This window comes from Anabrus simplex, chromosome 3 (genome assembly GCF_040414725.1).
Source record: "Anabrus simplex isolate iqAnaSimp1 chromosome 3, ASM4041472v1, whole genome shotgun sequence".
In the NCBI taxonomy this organism is placed as follows: domain Eukaryota; kingdom Metazoa; phylum Arthropoda; class Insecta; order Orthoptera; family Tettigoniidae; genus Anabrus; species Anabrus simplex.
The window spans coordinates 97,726,711-97,743,357 of NC_090267.1; the positions used below are offsets into that span (position 1 = coordinate 97,726,711).

Sequence of the window (16,647 nt, forward strand, 5' to 3'; positions counted from 1 at the left end):
ATTTTTCAATCTTTCTTTCCAGCAAACGATTTCGTACTTCCCGGGCTAGGTCCAGGTATTCCACCCAGTTGGTTGGGTCCCTAAATCTTTGCCATCTTTTCCTATAAGCCTTTTTAAGATGGATCAAATCCTTCAGGGGATCTGTCGTGGTGTCGTCTTGGGTGCCTTGGCGGTAGCCTACTGAACCCGCGGCCGGACTGCATTCTTAGTCATTAGCCGTCCAGGACCCGCTTCCAGCGTGGTCCGCACATGTGACGACGGTCCAGAACATTTTGATTATTATTATTATTATTATTATTATTATTACTATTATTATTATTATTATTATTATTATTATTATTATTATTATTATTATTATTATTATATGTTCTGGACCCCACAGCAATATGCAAGACCGCTACTTGGCGGTAAATTACATCTGCTGCCATTGTCATTGTTGACAATGTGGCCAGCACCATTGTCACGCGTAGGCAAGTGTATGGGATTTCTGGCGATACGAATGACATACCTCCGTGTATTAGTGACCTTATTATAGAGGTGAAAAATTTGACGGTCAATATCATTCCTATCGTTTATTTCAAATGTGTTTAAATTTTTATTTATATGCCAGGAGAATCTACTCTAATCTAAGAACGTTCTCCGAAGGAAAAGATGGCTGTTGAAAAAGAACCCAGGAAAGATTAAAAATGATCGGTTTATGATCAGAATAAGTACATCGAAAGTCAACAGCCTGTTTCCTATCATTCGACAGGATCAGGGATGGAATGAATAAAGCCCCATCTAGCGGCGACAATATGAATTGTGCCGGCTGCCGAAGCTCCCCTCTAGGGCAATGATCGATGAGTGACAAATGAAATGAAATATTGGACAGTGTTGCTGGAATGAATGATGACAGGGAAAGCCGGAGTATCCGGAGAAAAACCTGTCCCGCCGCCATTTTGTCCAGCACGAATGTCACATGGAGTGACCGGGATTTGAAACACGGAACCCAGCTCTGCCGCCTGAGCAACGGAGGCTCCTTATAAGTACATTATGAACAGTAAAATCAATTGGTCTCACCGCCTTTTACACCCCACCGCCGTTAAGTTTATTTACCCCCACCCCCCCAAAAAATTAAAAGAAGGTGTGTTTCTTTATGTTTAGAGGAGATTCCAAATACCAATGTTCACATTTATTACCTTCAGTTTTGAGATATAAGTATCCCCTTAAAAATAATTCACTTTTTTAACTTCCTTTCACACTCCCCCCCCCCCCCCTCACAAAGTGATATTAAGGCAAAAAATACTTGTTCCTTTAATAGTAAAGGATCTTCTAAATACCAATTATCACCACTCTAACCTCTTTAGTTTTTGATTTATGTGTCCTCATGAAAGGAATTCAGCTCCTTTTTCACTCCCGCCCCCCCCCCCGAGATTGTTTCCCCCCCCCAGACGCGCTTTTCTTTGTTTTTAAAAGAGATCAAAATACCAATTTTCACGTCTGTAACAACTTTAGTTTTTATTAGATGTATGTATTCTCATACAATTAAGTCAATTAATTTTTTTCAATCCTTTAACCCCCAAACCCCCTTCATTGGATTTTCCGAGAATACGTGTTTGTTTACATTTAAAGCAGATTCCAAAAATCAAATTTCACGTGTGTAACATCTTCATTTTTGAGATATCAGTAGCCTAATTAAAAGAATTCAACACCATTTTCAGTCACTTTTACCCCCCCCCCCACTTCCCAAGTGGTATTTCCGAAAACTAAAAATACTCGTTCCTTTATTTTTAATAGAATTAAAAAACTGCCATTTTTCACTTCTGTAACATGGTAAGTTTTTTGAGATATACTGTAGAAATTCTCATTTTAAAATTTCACCCCTTTTTAGTTCCCCTTAAGTGGAGTTTCCAAAGACAAATCACCTATGTTTCTTTACACTTACAGGAGATTCCAAATACCCACTTTTTACGTCTGTAACATTTTACGCTTCTCAGATATTCTGTAGATATAGTCTTTCAAAAAATTCACCCCAATTTGCCACTCCTGTTTAACCGCCATTAGTTGAATTTTCCAAAAGCAAAAATATACGTGTTTCTTTATTTTTAAAGGAGATCCCATTTACAAATTTTCAGTTCTGTAATATCTTCAGTTTCTGAGATATATGTATCCTCATTAAAGGCATTCAACCCATTATTCACCCTTTTACACCCCTCCTATTGAGATTTAGAGAAAACAGAGAAATACGTGTTCCTTTATTTTTAAGGGAGATTCTAAACACCAATTGTTACATCCGTAAACGTTTAAAGTTTTAAGATGTAGACACACTCATTTTAGAAATTCACCCCCCTTTTCACCCCCCATTATTTGGATTTTCCAAAAACGAAAAAATACCTGTTTCTTTATTTTTAAAGTAGATCCCAAATACCAATTTTCAGGTCTGTAATGTATTCAGTTTCTAATATATAAGTATTCTCTTTAAAGGCATTCAACCCAATTTTCACCCCCTTTTCACCCCTCCTATTGGGATTTTCCGAAAACAAAAAATATGTGTTTCTTTATTTTTAAAGGAGATTCTAAATACCAAATTTTACATCTATAAACTTTAAAAGTTTTGAGATATAGGTACACTCATTTTAAAAATTTCATCCCCCTTTTCACCCCCCATTATTTGGATTTTCCCAAAACGAAAAAATACCTGTTTCTTTATTTTTAAAGTAGATCCCAAATACCAATTTTCAGGTCTGTAATGTATTCAGTTTCTAATATATAAGTATTCTCTTTAAAGGCATTCAACCCAATTTTCACCCCCTTTTCACCCCTCCTATTGGGATTTTCCGAAAACAAAAAACTACGTGTTCCTTGTTTTATAATGAAGATTCTAAATACCAATTTTTACATCTCTAAACTTTAAAACTTTTGAGATATAGATGCACTCATTCTAAAAATTCACCCCCCTTTTCACCCTCGCATTAATTGGATTTTCCAAAAACAAAAAAATATGTGTTACTTTATTTTTGAAAGCGATCAAAAGTACCAATTTTGAGGTCTGTAATATCTTCAGTTTCTGAGATATAAGTATTCTCTTTAAAGGCATTCAATCCATTTTTCACCCCTTTTTACCCCTCCAATTGGGATTTTCCGAAAACAAAAAATACGTGTTCCTTTATTTTTAATGAAGATTCTAAATACCAATTTTTACATCTCTAAACTTTAAAACTTTTGAGATATAGATGCACTCATTTTAAAAATTCACCCCCCTTTCACCCTCGCATTAACTGGATTTTCCAAAAACAAAAAAATATGTGTTTCTTTCTTTTTGACAGTGATCGCAAGTACCAATTTTGAGGTCTGTAATATCTTCAATTTCTGAGATATAAGTAGCGGTATCCTGATTAAAGGCATTCAACCACTTTTTCACCCTTTTTCACCCCTCCTATTGGGATTATCTGAAAAAAAAAAATACGTGTTTCCTTATTTTTAAAGAAGATTCTAAATACCAATTTTCACATCTGTAACCTTTTAAAGTTTTGAGATATAGACACACTCATTTTAAAATTTCACCCCCCTTTTCACCCCCATAGCGACGGAATATCCAAAAATCCTCTCTTAGCGAGCACCTACATTATAATATGAATATATCCCCAAAATTTCATTTCTTTATGTCCAGTAGTTTTGGCTCGGCGATGATGAATCAGTCAGTCAGTCAGTCAGTCAGTCAGTCAGTCAGTCAGTCAGGACAAGCTACTTTATATATATAGATAAGCGTTTTGACCGTACATTGCTCATAGTGTAAAATGAATGGTATTTCTGTATCTCTCGTGTTCACAGTAACAAGGAAATGCACGTTTAAATTTTCCGTAATTTCTGTCTCTCTGTCTGTACGTATGTACACTGCCGGACAAAATATCTGTGCTCGCACGAATATGTTTAATGATTGTTTAATGACAGAATATATTACTGTAACCAAATTTCGAATTTATTCGGGTAACGGCAACGAGTTCATGTTCGACGTTCAGTATCGGAAAAAATACATCCTACTGTATAACACCTACATTGAAACGTGGAGGAGCTCTGTGATGGTTTGGGGTTGTTTCCACATTCAGTGGAGTTGGCAGACTGCACCGAATTCAAAGGAACACTGGACAAAAACGGCTACCATTCCATTCTATCTTGTTATGCTCTTCCGTCTGAACAGCAACGTGGGTTTGTCCTGCAACAAGACAGTGACTCCAGACAAATGTCTCGCTATTGCATGAATTATCAGCAAAACGAACACAACTCTGGGCAATGGTTCATTCCACGTTAAGAAAACAGTATTGCGCTTATGACAACAGGGTTGCCATATCGAACGGCTCTGCGCAACACTATCACGGGGTAACGGCGGCACATATATCTGTGGAATTCTATATTTAACTTCAAAGTAACAAGCGGAATAAACTAACCTGCAAATTATTTGTATGAACTAAAGGGGACGGGGAGTTTATAGGGGCTATGTTTGGTTTGTACAGAATCAGAGGTAAACTAGGCACATAAAAAATCTCAGCATTGAAGTGTATGGTAAATTGGTAGAGAAAATATACAAATAATATTTTTTATGGGCTCGAAGGGTGAAGGATGCATTTAATTACATTTAATAAATTTATCCAGAGGGGCTGAGTGGCTCAGACTATTGAGGCGCTGGCCTTCTGACCCCCACTTGGCAGGTTCGATCCTGGCTCAGTCCGGTGGTATTTGAAGGTGCTCAAATAAGTTAGCCTCGTATCGGTAGATTTACTGGCACGTAAAAGAACTCATGTGGGACTAAATTCCGGCACCTCGGCGTCCCCTAAAATCCGTGAAAGTAGTTAATGGGACGTAAAGCAGCAATTATTATTAAATTTCCCCAGACAACGCGGGGATTCTACTGTGCTGTCGTATCGCTCAACAAAAGACAATAGTAAAAATTAAATACGGTCTTAAAGAAAACAGCGGTAATTAAAATGCGCTTAAGAAAGAACAGCTAAATAACAAAACCAAGCACAAACAAAACACATGGCAAATTTTTGTATCGGTACAAGTTGTGCAATGACTTATCGCTGCACACCACAGCATCAACATCTTCAGTAACAACGTCTGTACAGTACGAAAATAACAGAACACACACAAATACTATGCAATATACAACCAAAGTAAAATATCTGCCATTAGGCAGCAACTTTATGGTACACACCGAATGTTACTTCCCTGCCGCTACAGGCTGAAGTCCTCTATCATTCCGAATCGGACGAAATTCACTGCCGACAGCAGTGATGAAGGCCACCATTTTGACCTATATCAAATCAGATTTCCACATGTCAGCTTCAATATCTTTCACGTGTTTCACGTAGTTCGCCCAGTTTCATCGATGAGTATTTCCATCTCCCTTGTTTGAACATGTACAGACATAATTATTAATTTATTAATTTATTTATTAATTATTAATTTTCTTTTTGGGAACTATAATTACAGTGTTTGTAGCCGTCAGTTGATAGAGAGAATGAAATAAAAACCTCCACTTTGTCTTCCTTGATTTGGAGAAAGTCTTATATTTTTTGTCCCACAAACTGATATGAGATGCCCTTCGGGTTCACAATGTACCATATTTCTGAAGCAATTCGTCTGTTAGGTCAGAATGAATACAAAATTCTTGCCAGGTGCGGTATTTTGTAAGATAAGTTGAGAGCCTTTTTGTGACAATCGTGTGCCTCAGATATCTTTTATCTGGATTATTTCGAGAAAGGTAATTAAGTACGTTAAGCACACCTTGCTTTTGTTTCTACCTAAGTATCTCTCCCTGCTTATTTTTATGGACTTTCTCACCCATAACGCAAATAAATCACTTTAATGATCACAATTAATGTTAAAAGAAAGAAATCACACACGTAGGCTAATCACATAACACTCACTCAGCAGAATACAATTAGGCCTCTACACTGATATAAAGGCTGAAAAACACGCAAAAAATAAATACCGTAAACGACATCTCTACAAAGAAATCACGGTATTAATGTTAAAAGAAATAAATCACACAAGTAGGCTAATTATAACACTCACTCACTACAAGACAAGTACGCATTGATATAAAGGCCAGAAAACATACGCAACAAATGAATACTGTAGATGACTCTACAAAAGACCACGGTATTAATGTTAAAGAAATAAACCACACACATAGGCTTATTCCATAACTATCACTCAATACAAGACAAGAACACTCTGATTTACAGCCTAAAAACACACATGCAATAAAGAAACATGGTACGTGACTTCACTACAGAAGTGAGCTGCCCGCGGTTCACAGATGCTTGTATCAGAGCAACATAGAAGGCGAATGAAGCGAGGCAATGATGTGATGGCTGTTCCCGCCATTGCACTTCCACCCTACGAATGTATTTATGAAAAATGTAGTGTTTACAGTGCACTATGTCGTGAGATGTAGTGTTTACAATGCACTATGTCTTCTGGTATGGGCTATATCAAATTTGTTACTTTCATTGACCTGTCTCAGTCTCATCCTAGGCTTTGACAATATGAAAGTGACTGAGGTATGAGTGATGCTAGTAATGCCATTCCTTATGCAGCCAGTCCTTGTTATGAATGGCGTGAAAATATCGCTCATAGGGTTGGTTGGTGCATGCATTTCAGTGGGCTTGGCAGACTGATATCTAATAGCAACTGCTGGCTCGGTGAGGAAAGCAACGGGAAACTACCTCACTCCTCATTTCTCTAGTACGCCTCTTCAGTGACGCCTAGGCTATTTATGACAGCTGTTGGTGGAGCTGCGGAGGAACAAACCAGCCTTCGGGATGAATACCCAACATACAGACAAGATGTAATATAGTTATTTTAATATCTGAGGGAAAAAATGCCTCATCCTTTTAATCTGTCTTTCATAATACATCACAATGTACAGTGTACTGTCCCTTAATCACGAGGAATTATGGGAATCTAAGAGGGGTTATGTTCACGCGTTGTAGGTCCGTAAGAGCAATACTGTTTTAACGTGGAATGAGCCACATTAGGACAGGCAGGCAGTGTATTGACGTGGCATCAATTGTTGATAAGGTCCATGAAAGCAGACTTTGCATGTCCATCGAGCTGCATCTGACAAGGCAGATTACGATTTGCATGTCGAGGAAACAAGGCTACGTGGACGATCCAAACAGAAGTAGCAGGATACTGTAAATCAAGATGTGATAAGTCAATGTACGACCAAATGATGCATTTGGCCGTATTATATAGCTTAAAAACGATACACGAAGCAGAGCCTGTAAAATGGGAAAATGCTTCGCAAGAGATGATGATTTGGTCACATAATACTTACTAGATATCTGTTTTAACCTCTTCTATCCCATTCCCGTGTTAAGTCGGATTCGGATTTTAAGTAGTGCGCTCTACTCCACTTCCGAGTTCAGTCTAATGCTGTAGTTTTGTTGTTCATCACATGGTCTGTTTAGACGACAGACGATTCATGAATCGCTTCACTGTACTTTGACGATAGTTGTGTGCCTTCTGTTTTCCTTCCACAGGTGTCTTCTCAAATGAGCGCGCAGAAGAATAAAGTCTGAAGGAAGATTATATTTTAGAACTTTTAGGGATGACTTAAAAGAATATAGTGAAGATAAGTTGCAGTGAAACACGCTGTAGACGCCCTTGTCAAGTTCTATAAAGGAACCAAGAAGAAAATACTGTTTAGTAGCTGTGTAAATACAAGGTATTTTTAGTCTAATTCAACCATTATCTGAACATCCACCAGAAAAATCTGGTATGGGACATACATAATGATGAAAAGATTTGGAGTGAAGAGGTTAACAAAGACACAGAAGAAAACAGGGTAAGCGGCTTGCGTCAGAACATGATGTCTCTCTGTACAGTACCATAACTGTACTGAGAGGTACACCCCAGCGCCAGGCATTCAAATTCTGCGCCTAAATGAACTCCTCTATTGGTAAAACAGTGAAACTGAAACTACACCAACTTAAAAATTTACTCAGAAGATGTCACCACAGAAATATGATGTAATTTTGTTATTGTGAAGTTTCCTGAACTGACTGAATTTCTACTAGTTTTGTTTGCTATCCATCAAGAAGTTTGGACATTCTTCCACGGATGACACTACTAAAAACTATGATCATGCACCCTGGTGCGAGGTGTATGAACTTATCATTCAAAGAAGTTTTGTATTCATTTTTTTTTTACTGATTAATGTTCATTTGTTTTTGGGTTGGCAATATTTCATTTTCCTTTCCGCCAGTTTTGAATCTAGCCAATCCCTAATTTCTGTAATTAATTTTACACCTATCACAGGCTTCTTGTTCGATTCTGAGTGTAACTTTTGAAATCAACCAATAAATTGAGAGGGTGTGGCTAGTTTAGTCTTGAATGATCTCGAATCTTCCCTGAGGGTTTATAAACGGCGGCTTTTCACGTTTCTTGGCCAATTGATCGACATCTATCTGAGTGTGTGTGTTAAGCAGGAGGCGGGCGGCCTCTTAGTCGGCAGCTAGAACATCTACAAGGTAATGGCCATCTAACTTTATTTTTCTTCTTCTTGCTACCTCCGCAGTTTAACCCGAGGGAAAGGTCCGAATCTTTAACTATGTAACCTACCTTTCTTAAATGTAACTTCTTCTGGCTAATGTAAAAAGTTTCGTAAATCTTTGATTGTAAATCTGGGATAGAGAGTGATGTACCCTCTCGAGCTCCCCCTTCATCTTGGTTTGAGGTGACTACGTTTTGTAACTGCTTTTCTTCCTTTCCGTAATGCATTAATTTAACCTTATACGAGTCACCTCAGTAGTTTGGGAACAGCCTCTCGGCCTAGAGCTCTTTAGTTTTTTGTGTGCATTATCTCGGAGCGCAGTTCGCCTCCATTCAGTTTGTGTTTCGGGTCATTTACTTAACCTGTTCTTTTCCACAAAGGCCCTATAGGTTGGGTACGAGATACCCCTGTTTCAAATTGTTAGTTGGATCATGGATGGCCGGAGAGTGTAAGATTTTTGAGGTTGCCTCGAGGAGGCTAAAAGAAACGGAGAGCCTTTTAGCTCTTTTGCAAGCTTTGTAACTGTAAGGGGTGCCTCTAGGAGGCTAAATATTGTAATTTAGGAAGCAAGTGCTCTTGAGTTAGGGGATTTCTGCCCCTAATCAAATAATACATCTTCCTCTTGTAAAATTGTGAAACTAGGGGCTTAAAGCCCAAAGTGTTAAGGTTCTGAATCTTGGAATTTTCCCAATCTCGTTTAATGATTGCTATTTGTATCTGTAACATTGTTATGACAAATTGTTAAGTTTGAAGTTCTAAAAGAAATATATTTGTTAAAGTTATAAATATATTCTTGACATTGTAGTTAGACCCATTCAAGCCCGCACCTTCTTTCAGCTCTGCGTTCCACGGGTAAACCCGTAACAATAACTATTAAGCCTTAGCCAGTATCCTGCTGCAGATGCATTTTATTTACAGTTGAATAAATAGAATATAGTTATTACAAAAAATAAGGCATCTATCTAGACGCTGATTTTGGTGTGTAGATGCTTCCGTTGAGCAGTTTAACCCGGCCTCTTCCCTAAATGTAAATACGTTTAAAGTGTAGCATACCCCCACTACTGAAACCCGGGGAATGCACATTGTTGTTGATATGGTTACAAATACCACAACACGTGTAGATTACATGCACAATATTATATCTGTATGGTTTGAAAAGCATCTGCCACTGCTATAGGAAGAGATTATATACGAGAATGGAATTACGTTATAAAATGGTCATCACATTCAGAAAATTATTAAAGCGAACTTTTAACGGGGATCGTCACTGCACTGATAACAAGTTTCACTCCATCTCTCTGGTGTGGAGAAACTTTTCTTAAATAGCGCAGATCGAAATACCATGCTGTATAAATAAAATCGTCATGAATAGTTTCACACACAGCAGGACATTATTAATTTATTATTTGGATGGATTTGAATTACATTGATCACTGGAGTACCTGTTCTTCATTAGCTGTTCATTGTGCAAACTAGGAGTCTCTTTTGATCAGTTTATGAAATGTAACTCCTGTCTCCTATAGATCATATCCCTGTTCGGAGTCAGATGCTTCTTATACTTCTAAAATGTAAACTTTACTTCGTTCTCCTGTAGACAAGATTTCCCATTGATATTCCGCATGCGAACTATACGCGTGACTCTATCAAAGAAATCGAGAAAATAGTATAGTATTTTCCCGACCTCGAAATAGGATGGGTTCCTTGTCAGTTGATGGACAGAAATTTAAATTTAAATAGTCTTGCATAGAATGGGGTCCCAGAATACAGTGTACAGAGATTGGAATTGCAAAAGAACAGGCAGCTTACGTCGTATGTCACCGTATACGAACTTATTCTAGATTTCGAAATATAATGCTTAGAAAGCGTTTCAAAGAACCTATCCATGGTTCTATTGAGACTATCTCGATTTGAATGCCGCTCTTTTTTTGAATCCTTATATTTGTGTTTGTTGTTTAGAAAAAGAACCAAAGTTAGACCTGTGACCATAGCATAGTACAGTGCTATGCGCCAACAGAGGTAGCAGAAGAGGAAGAGAAGGAGGAGTTTTATGATAGGCTGACATCAACACTGGCAGGGATAAAAAGGAAGGACATTGTGGTGTTGATGGGAGATCTAAATGCAAAAATCGATAATGAAAATGAAGGAAGAGAAATCATCATGGGTAGACACGGAATAGGAGAAGAAAATAATAATGGCCAGAGATTCATAGACCTATGCAGTAATTTTGGATTGGTTATAGGTGGATCATTGTTTCCACATAATAACTGCTACAAGATCTCCTGGGTGTCGCCTGATCTCCGCACAGAAAACCAAATTGATCACTTGGCGATAAGTAAAAGATGGAGACATTCACTCTTAGATGTGAGGAATAAACGTGGAGCAGATGTAGGCAGCGACTATCACCTTATGATTGCTGATGTTAGATTGAAGGTGGCAGCACCAGTAAAACAGGCAGCAGTACGAATGAAACGTTTCAACTACGGGAAATTTCGGGAACTTGAAGTGCAAAATGAATTTACGGTACATTTGAAGAACTGGTTTGAAGCCCTTGGTGAACAACCAGATGAAGATGTAAATACCAAATGGAACACATTCAAGGAACTCTTTCATGACACATGTGAAGAGATAGTGGGCTACAGAGAGCCAGGGAGGAAAGAATGGATATCGGATGACACTTGGGAATCAATCCAAAAGCGAAGAGAGTGCAAGGCACTTGTCAACTCCAGTAGAACAAGAAACCAGAAAGCAGTAGCAATGGAAAAATACAGGGAGGCCAACAAGGAGGTTAAGAAGAAAGTGAGGAGAGATAAACAAGTGTTTACAGACCAACTGGCAACACAAGCAAAAGAAGCAGCAAGAGTCGGCAACAGCAAAGAAGTATATGCCATTATGGGAAAGCTTTCGAGGAGGAACTTCTCAGGGCAGAAACCAATCAGAGATGCAAACGGAGTAGCCTTGACAACTGAGACACAACAATTGGAAAGATGGAGACATCACTTCATGGACGTACTCGATAATCTTGGTCAGGAATCGAGAACTGAAGAAGTTGAAACCATTTTGGAGGATCCAGACATCTCGGTAGAACCACCAACACGACAAGAGATTGCACAAGCAGTGAAACAAATGAAGAGTGGCAAAGCACCAGGTGTAGATAACATTATCCCAGTAGCCCTAAAGGTAGATCCAGATATAACAGCGGAAATCATGGAGCCACTTCTAACACTAATATGGAACGAAGAACACCTCCCTGAGGAATGGAAGAAGGGTGTCCTCATCAAGATACCGAAGAAGGGCGACCTCTCAGATTGCAATAACTGGAGGGGAAGAACGTTGCTCTCATATGGGGGAAAAGTGATGTCAAGAGTCATACTGAACAGAATGAGCATAGTCGTTGACAGGAGACTATGTCAAGAACAGACAGGTTTCAGGGACGGTCGGTCTAATCAGATTAACACACTAAGGCTAATCATTGAACTATTTGCTGAGTATCAGACATCTCTGTATATACTTTTCATTGATTTTGAAAAGGCCTTTGACTCTATCAACCGGAGGAAAATGTGGAAGGCTATGGAAAAATTCGGAATTCCATAAAAGATAGTCCGTCTTACACAGGCAATGTATGATGGATATACTTGTCAAGTAGAACATAAAGGAAAGCTGTCTGAACCTTTTGCTGTAAAATCTGGAGTAAGACAAGGATGTCTACTGTCGCCAATCTTGTTTATCATGACACTGGATTGTATGCTGAGAGAGGCAACGAATAGAAAGCGTGGCATTCAGTGGGGATTAAATAACCGATTGGAAGAACTGGATTATGCGGATGATCTCTGTCTTCTTGCAGAATGTTTTCGGGACATGGAAATCAAACTGAATGACTTAAAAATAGAAGCTAAAGAAGTAGGCTTAAAGATTAATAACAAAAAGACTAAAGAAATGCGCATAAACCATCGTAACAATTACAAATTGACTCTAGATGGAATGGATATAGAAAGGGTAGAGGAATTTTGCTACTTAGGAAGCATGGTAAGCCAGGATGGAGGTGCTTTTAGAGATGTGGTGAGTCGTATAAATAAAGCCAAAGGAGCTTTTACACAGTTACGACCAGTGTGGAGATCCCGGCACATTCGTATAAAAACGAAGCTAAGGATATTCAACTCAAATGTTAAATCTGTGTTACTGTATAGAAGTGAGACCTGGAAAGTGACAAAGACATTACCACAAGGTTACGGACTTTTATAAATCGGTGTTTGAGGTACATTATGAGAATATGGTGGCCAAAAACTATCTCAAACAAAGACCTTTGGGAGGCCACAAGTCAAAGTCCCATACAGGAACAGATAATGAGAAGAAAATGGAGATGGATTGGGCACACCCTGAGAAGACCACAAGAGAGTATCACAAGGCAGGCATTGAGTTGGAATCCACAAGGAGTCGCAGGCAAGGCAGACCGAGGATTACCTGGAAGAGAGCCATAGATAAGGAGATTGCTGGAGTTAACAAGACATGGAGGGAGGTGAAAGCATTGGCGGCAGATAGAACAAGCTGGAGAAATTTCGTCGAGGCCCTATGTTCCACATGGAATTAAAGGAAATAAGTCAAAGTAAGTCAAGTTGTTTAGAAATGAAATTGTTTTTAGAATCCTGATTCATATTCCTTCGAATTTACGTATCTCACATCAACTTGTGGGACCGAGCGAGCTAGCCGTGCGGTTAGAGGCGCGCAGCTCTGAGCATGCATTCCGGAAATAGTAGGTTCGAACACCATCGGCAGCTCTAAAGATGGTTCTCCATGGTTTCCAATTTTCACACCAGGCAGATGCTGGAGCTGTACCTTAATTAAGGCCACGGCCGATTCTTTCCCACTTCTAACCCGTGAGGCGTAATGTAACTGTATTAAAAAATACCTATCTGTGTCGGTGCGACGTAAAGCCAATTGTAAAAGAAATCAACTTTGGAACTTTGGACATAATTTAAAAAAATTAAAACATCCTTGTACTAAATTTCTTATCTTAACAGATGGTACTGTTTAAAATGAGAGTTCCTTAGATGTTAGCACAGCTCTGAAAATGTTTTTGGTTTTAATTTGGACTTCTACATTATAGGAAGTAATTAACTATTTCACTAGTTTAAGGACAGATTTTGAATCATCCTCTACGTATTTATAGGCCATAGCCTTTTTACCTAGTTATTGGGTATGAGATTACATAATTTCAGGTACAGTGGAACCTCGATATCTCGAATGACCGCGGGAGCTAAATTTTATTTCGAGTTATCGAAATTTCGAGATATAGAGAACACAGGTTTTGAGCATGTACAGCACATAATTGAATCATATATATCTACGGACTTACACGGAATACATTATTCTAACAGTATTTAGAAATATACAATCTATTTTATGGCAACACTTGAATTGTTAAATATTATTATAGAATATTTTTAGAAGGCGGGATACAGTACACATAGAGTAGTGAAACAAGAAACATATCTCGGTTAACACCTTTGGAAAAAAAAATCGTTGTCTCTTTTGTTGGTTACTGTTAACTTTTCCTCCCTTCACGTTGAAACTTATCGTCATTACCACGCAGCCGAGATTCGTAAATGGACCTTGTCGTCCGCGACTTCGGGGGTTGCTTTTGTACGTAACCGGTAATTAATTCACACCCGAGAAACAGCGAAGTTTCACCGATTTTCCGATCATTAGAAGTTTCAGTTTTTCGGTTCCTGTTATATTAGCTCCCAGCATCACTGTAAACCTTTCTTTACTTGTTAACTGTTCCTCACAAACCACAAATGCCGTACTGCACAGTTAATGTTGCACAAAATTGGAGTATTTTTTTGCTTCAAGAGAGGAAATGTTTGCTTCGAGAAATCGAGAAATTCGTGTAACTGAATTTCAAATAATAGAGAAAGAAATACACATGAAGGATACAGCAAACGGCTGGGAAATTTAAGTTACTTTGCCTTACTGAAAATTCGAGTAATGGAGGTTCGAGATATCGAGGTTCGACTGTATTTCATTTCTAATTTGTTTGTTAAAAAGAATGTCACTGTAATTGTATTAAAGTACGTAGTTTGCAATGAGAGGAAAATAATAAACTATTGAAATACATTCCTCATAATCCCTTTAGATCAAGTTATAATTCTTCCCCCGTCCTCCCTAGTAACATATATATGATTGTGTGCTTTCTTTTGCAATTTACTTTACGTCGCACCGACAGGTCTTATGGCGACGATGGGATAGAAAATGCCTAGGAGTAGGAAGGAAGCGACCGTGGCTGTGCCCGGTGTGAAAATGTAAAACCACAGAAAACCATCTTCAGCGCTGCCAACAGTGTGATTCGAACCCACTATATGTCGGATGCGAGCTCGCAGTAGCGCGCCCCTAAACGCACGGCCAACTCGCCCGGTAGTAATAATTTTTTTTTTGGGGGGGGGGGGGGTTGATCATCCGGCTTCTTAGCTGACTGGACAGTGTCTTAACCCAACGGTTCTCGGGGTCTCGGACTCGATACCTGGCCGGGTCGTGGAATTTTAATTGTAAACAGTTAATTTCATTGGCTGAGGGATTGGGTGTTTGTGCTTACCCCGACAGTCCTGCAGCTTGCACACAACACATTCCTCCTCCGTATTAACAGGTAGTTTGCTGTACTCCGCAGGATTGCGCCAAGGTAATAATTACCTGCACGAAATAATAATAAATATAATAATAATAATAATAATAATAATAATAATAATAATAATGTATTGTATTATTATAAAATTATACTATAAATATTATTATCAATTAGACTTGGTTGCAAAAAGAACTACCTTAAAAATCAATTGCACTTGCTTTTGCAAATGATATAGCCTTGTTTGCTGAAACAATGGAGGAGGCAAGTGAACAAATCCTTGAACTAGAAAGACAAGCAGCTAAAATAGGTCTTCACATCTCCTTCGAAAAAATCAAAATTATGAGAAACAGCAAACACCCACATAAATAGCTCAAAGTCCAAGAACAAAATATTGAAAAAGTAAAAGTATTCAAACCGGGCGAGTTGGCCGTGCGCGTAGTGGCGCGCGGCTGTGAGCTTGCATCCGGTAGGTTCGAATCCCACTATCGGCAGCCCTGAAAATGGTTTTCCGTGGTTTCCCATTTTCACTCCAGGCAAATGCTGGGGCTGTACCTTAATTAAGGCCACGGCCGCCTCCATCCAACTCCTAGGCCTTCCCTATCCCATCGTCGCCATAAGACCTATCTGTGTCGGTGCGACGTAAAGCCCCTAGCAAAGAAAAAAAAAAAAAAAGAATTCAAATATCTCGGAGAATGGATTAGTTGGAATGCTATGCAATGCAAAGCAATGGAATGCAGGAAAAATAACCTTGAACTGGCATTCCAAGTAACAAAAGATACATTCAACAAGAAATCCCTTTCATGGGGTCCAAAATAAAACATTACCTATAAAACGGTGATTAATCCAGAAGCACTACACGCAGCAGAAACATTAAACATGAATTTCAAAGGCCAGATGGATAAACTCGAGCTAAATGAAAGGAAAAATTTGAGAAAGATCATAGGAGTTGGAAGGAAGCGGCCGTGGCCTTAATTAAGGTACAGCCCCAGCATTTGCCTGGTGTGAAAATGGTAAACCACGGAAGACCATCTTCAGGGCTGCCGATAGTGGGATTCGAACCTACCATCTCCCGGATGCAAGCTCACAGCCGCGCGTCTCTACGCGGACGGCCAACTCGCCCGGTATTATTATTATTATTATTATTATTATTATTATTATTATTATTATTATTATTATTATTATTATTATTATTATTATGATATCTCACTGTAGTAGATAGTCATATTATATATATATATATATATGTATGTATGCATGCTTTTTGTAGGTTGGAGACCGTGGAGTTGCTGGTGCGGACTCACCCGGAGCTGATCCAGCCCTACTCCTCGCGCGTGGCCGGCGGTTCTGGTACTCTCTTCCCGCACACCCCACTTCACCTGGCGAGCAGAAATGGCCACAAGTGAGTATTTCGGTTTCCTCTTTGATCTTCCGTCTTACTGACTGCATTTACGAAATTTCCTATAAACAAGTTAATTTCAGCATTAAGAGA

The 16,647-nt window shown here is 38.8% G+C and overlaps 1 protein-coding gene across 1 annotated transcript in view; it reads left to right on the forward strand.

Annotated features, from left to right (window-relative positions):
* The window catches only part of LOC136866023 (ankyrin repeat and SAM domain-containing protein 1A), an 878,495-nt gene that overhangs the window by 326,756 nt on the left and 535,092 nt on the right, over positions 1–16,647 (forward strand). Inside the window, exon 5 of the mRNA XM_067142633.2 lies at positions 16,426–16,557. Within this exon, the coding sequence (XP_066998734.2) occupies positions 16,426–16,557 (132 nt within the window). The remainder of the gene's footprint in view (positions 1–16,425; positions 16,558–16,647) is intronic.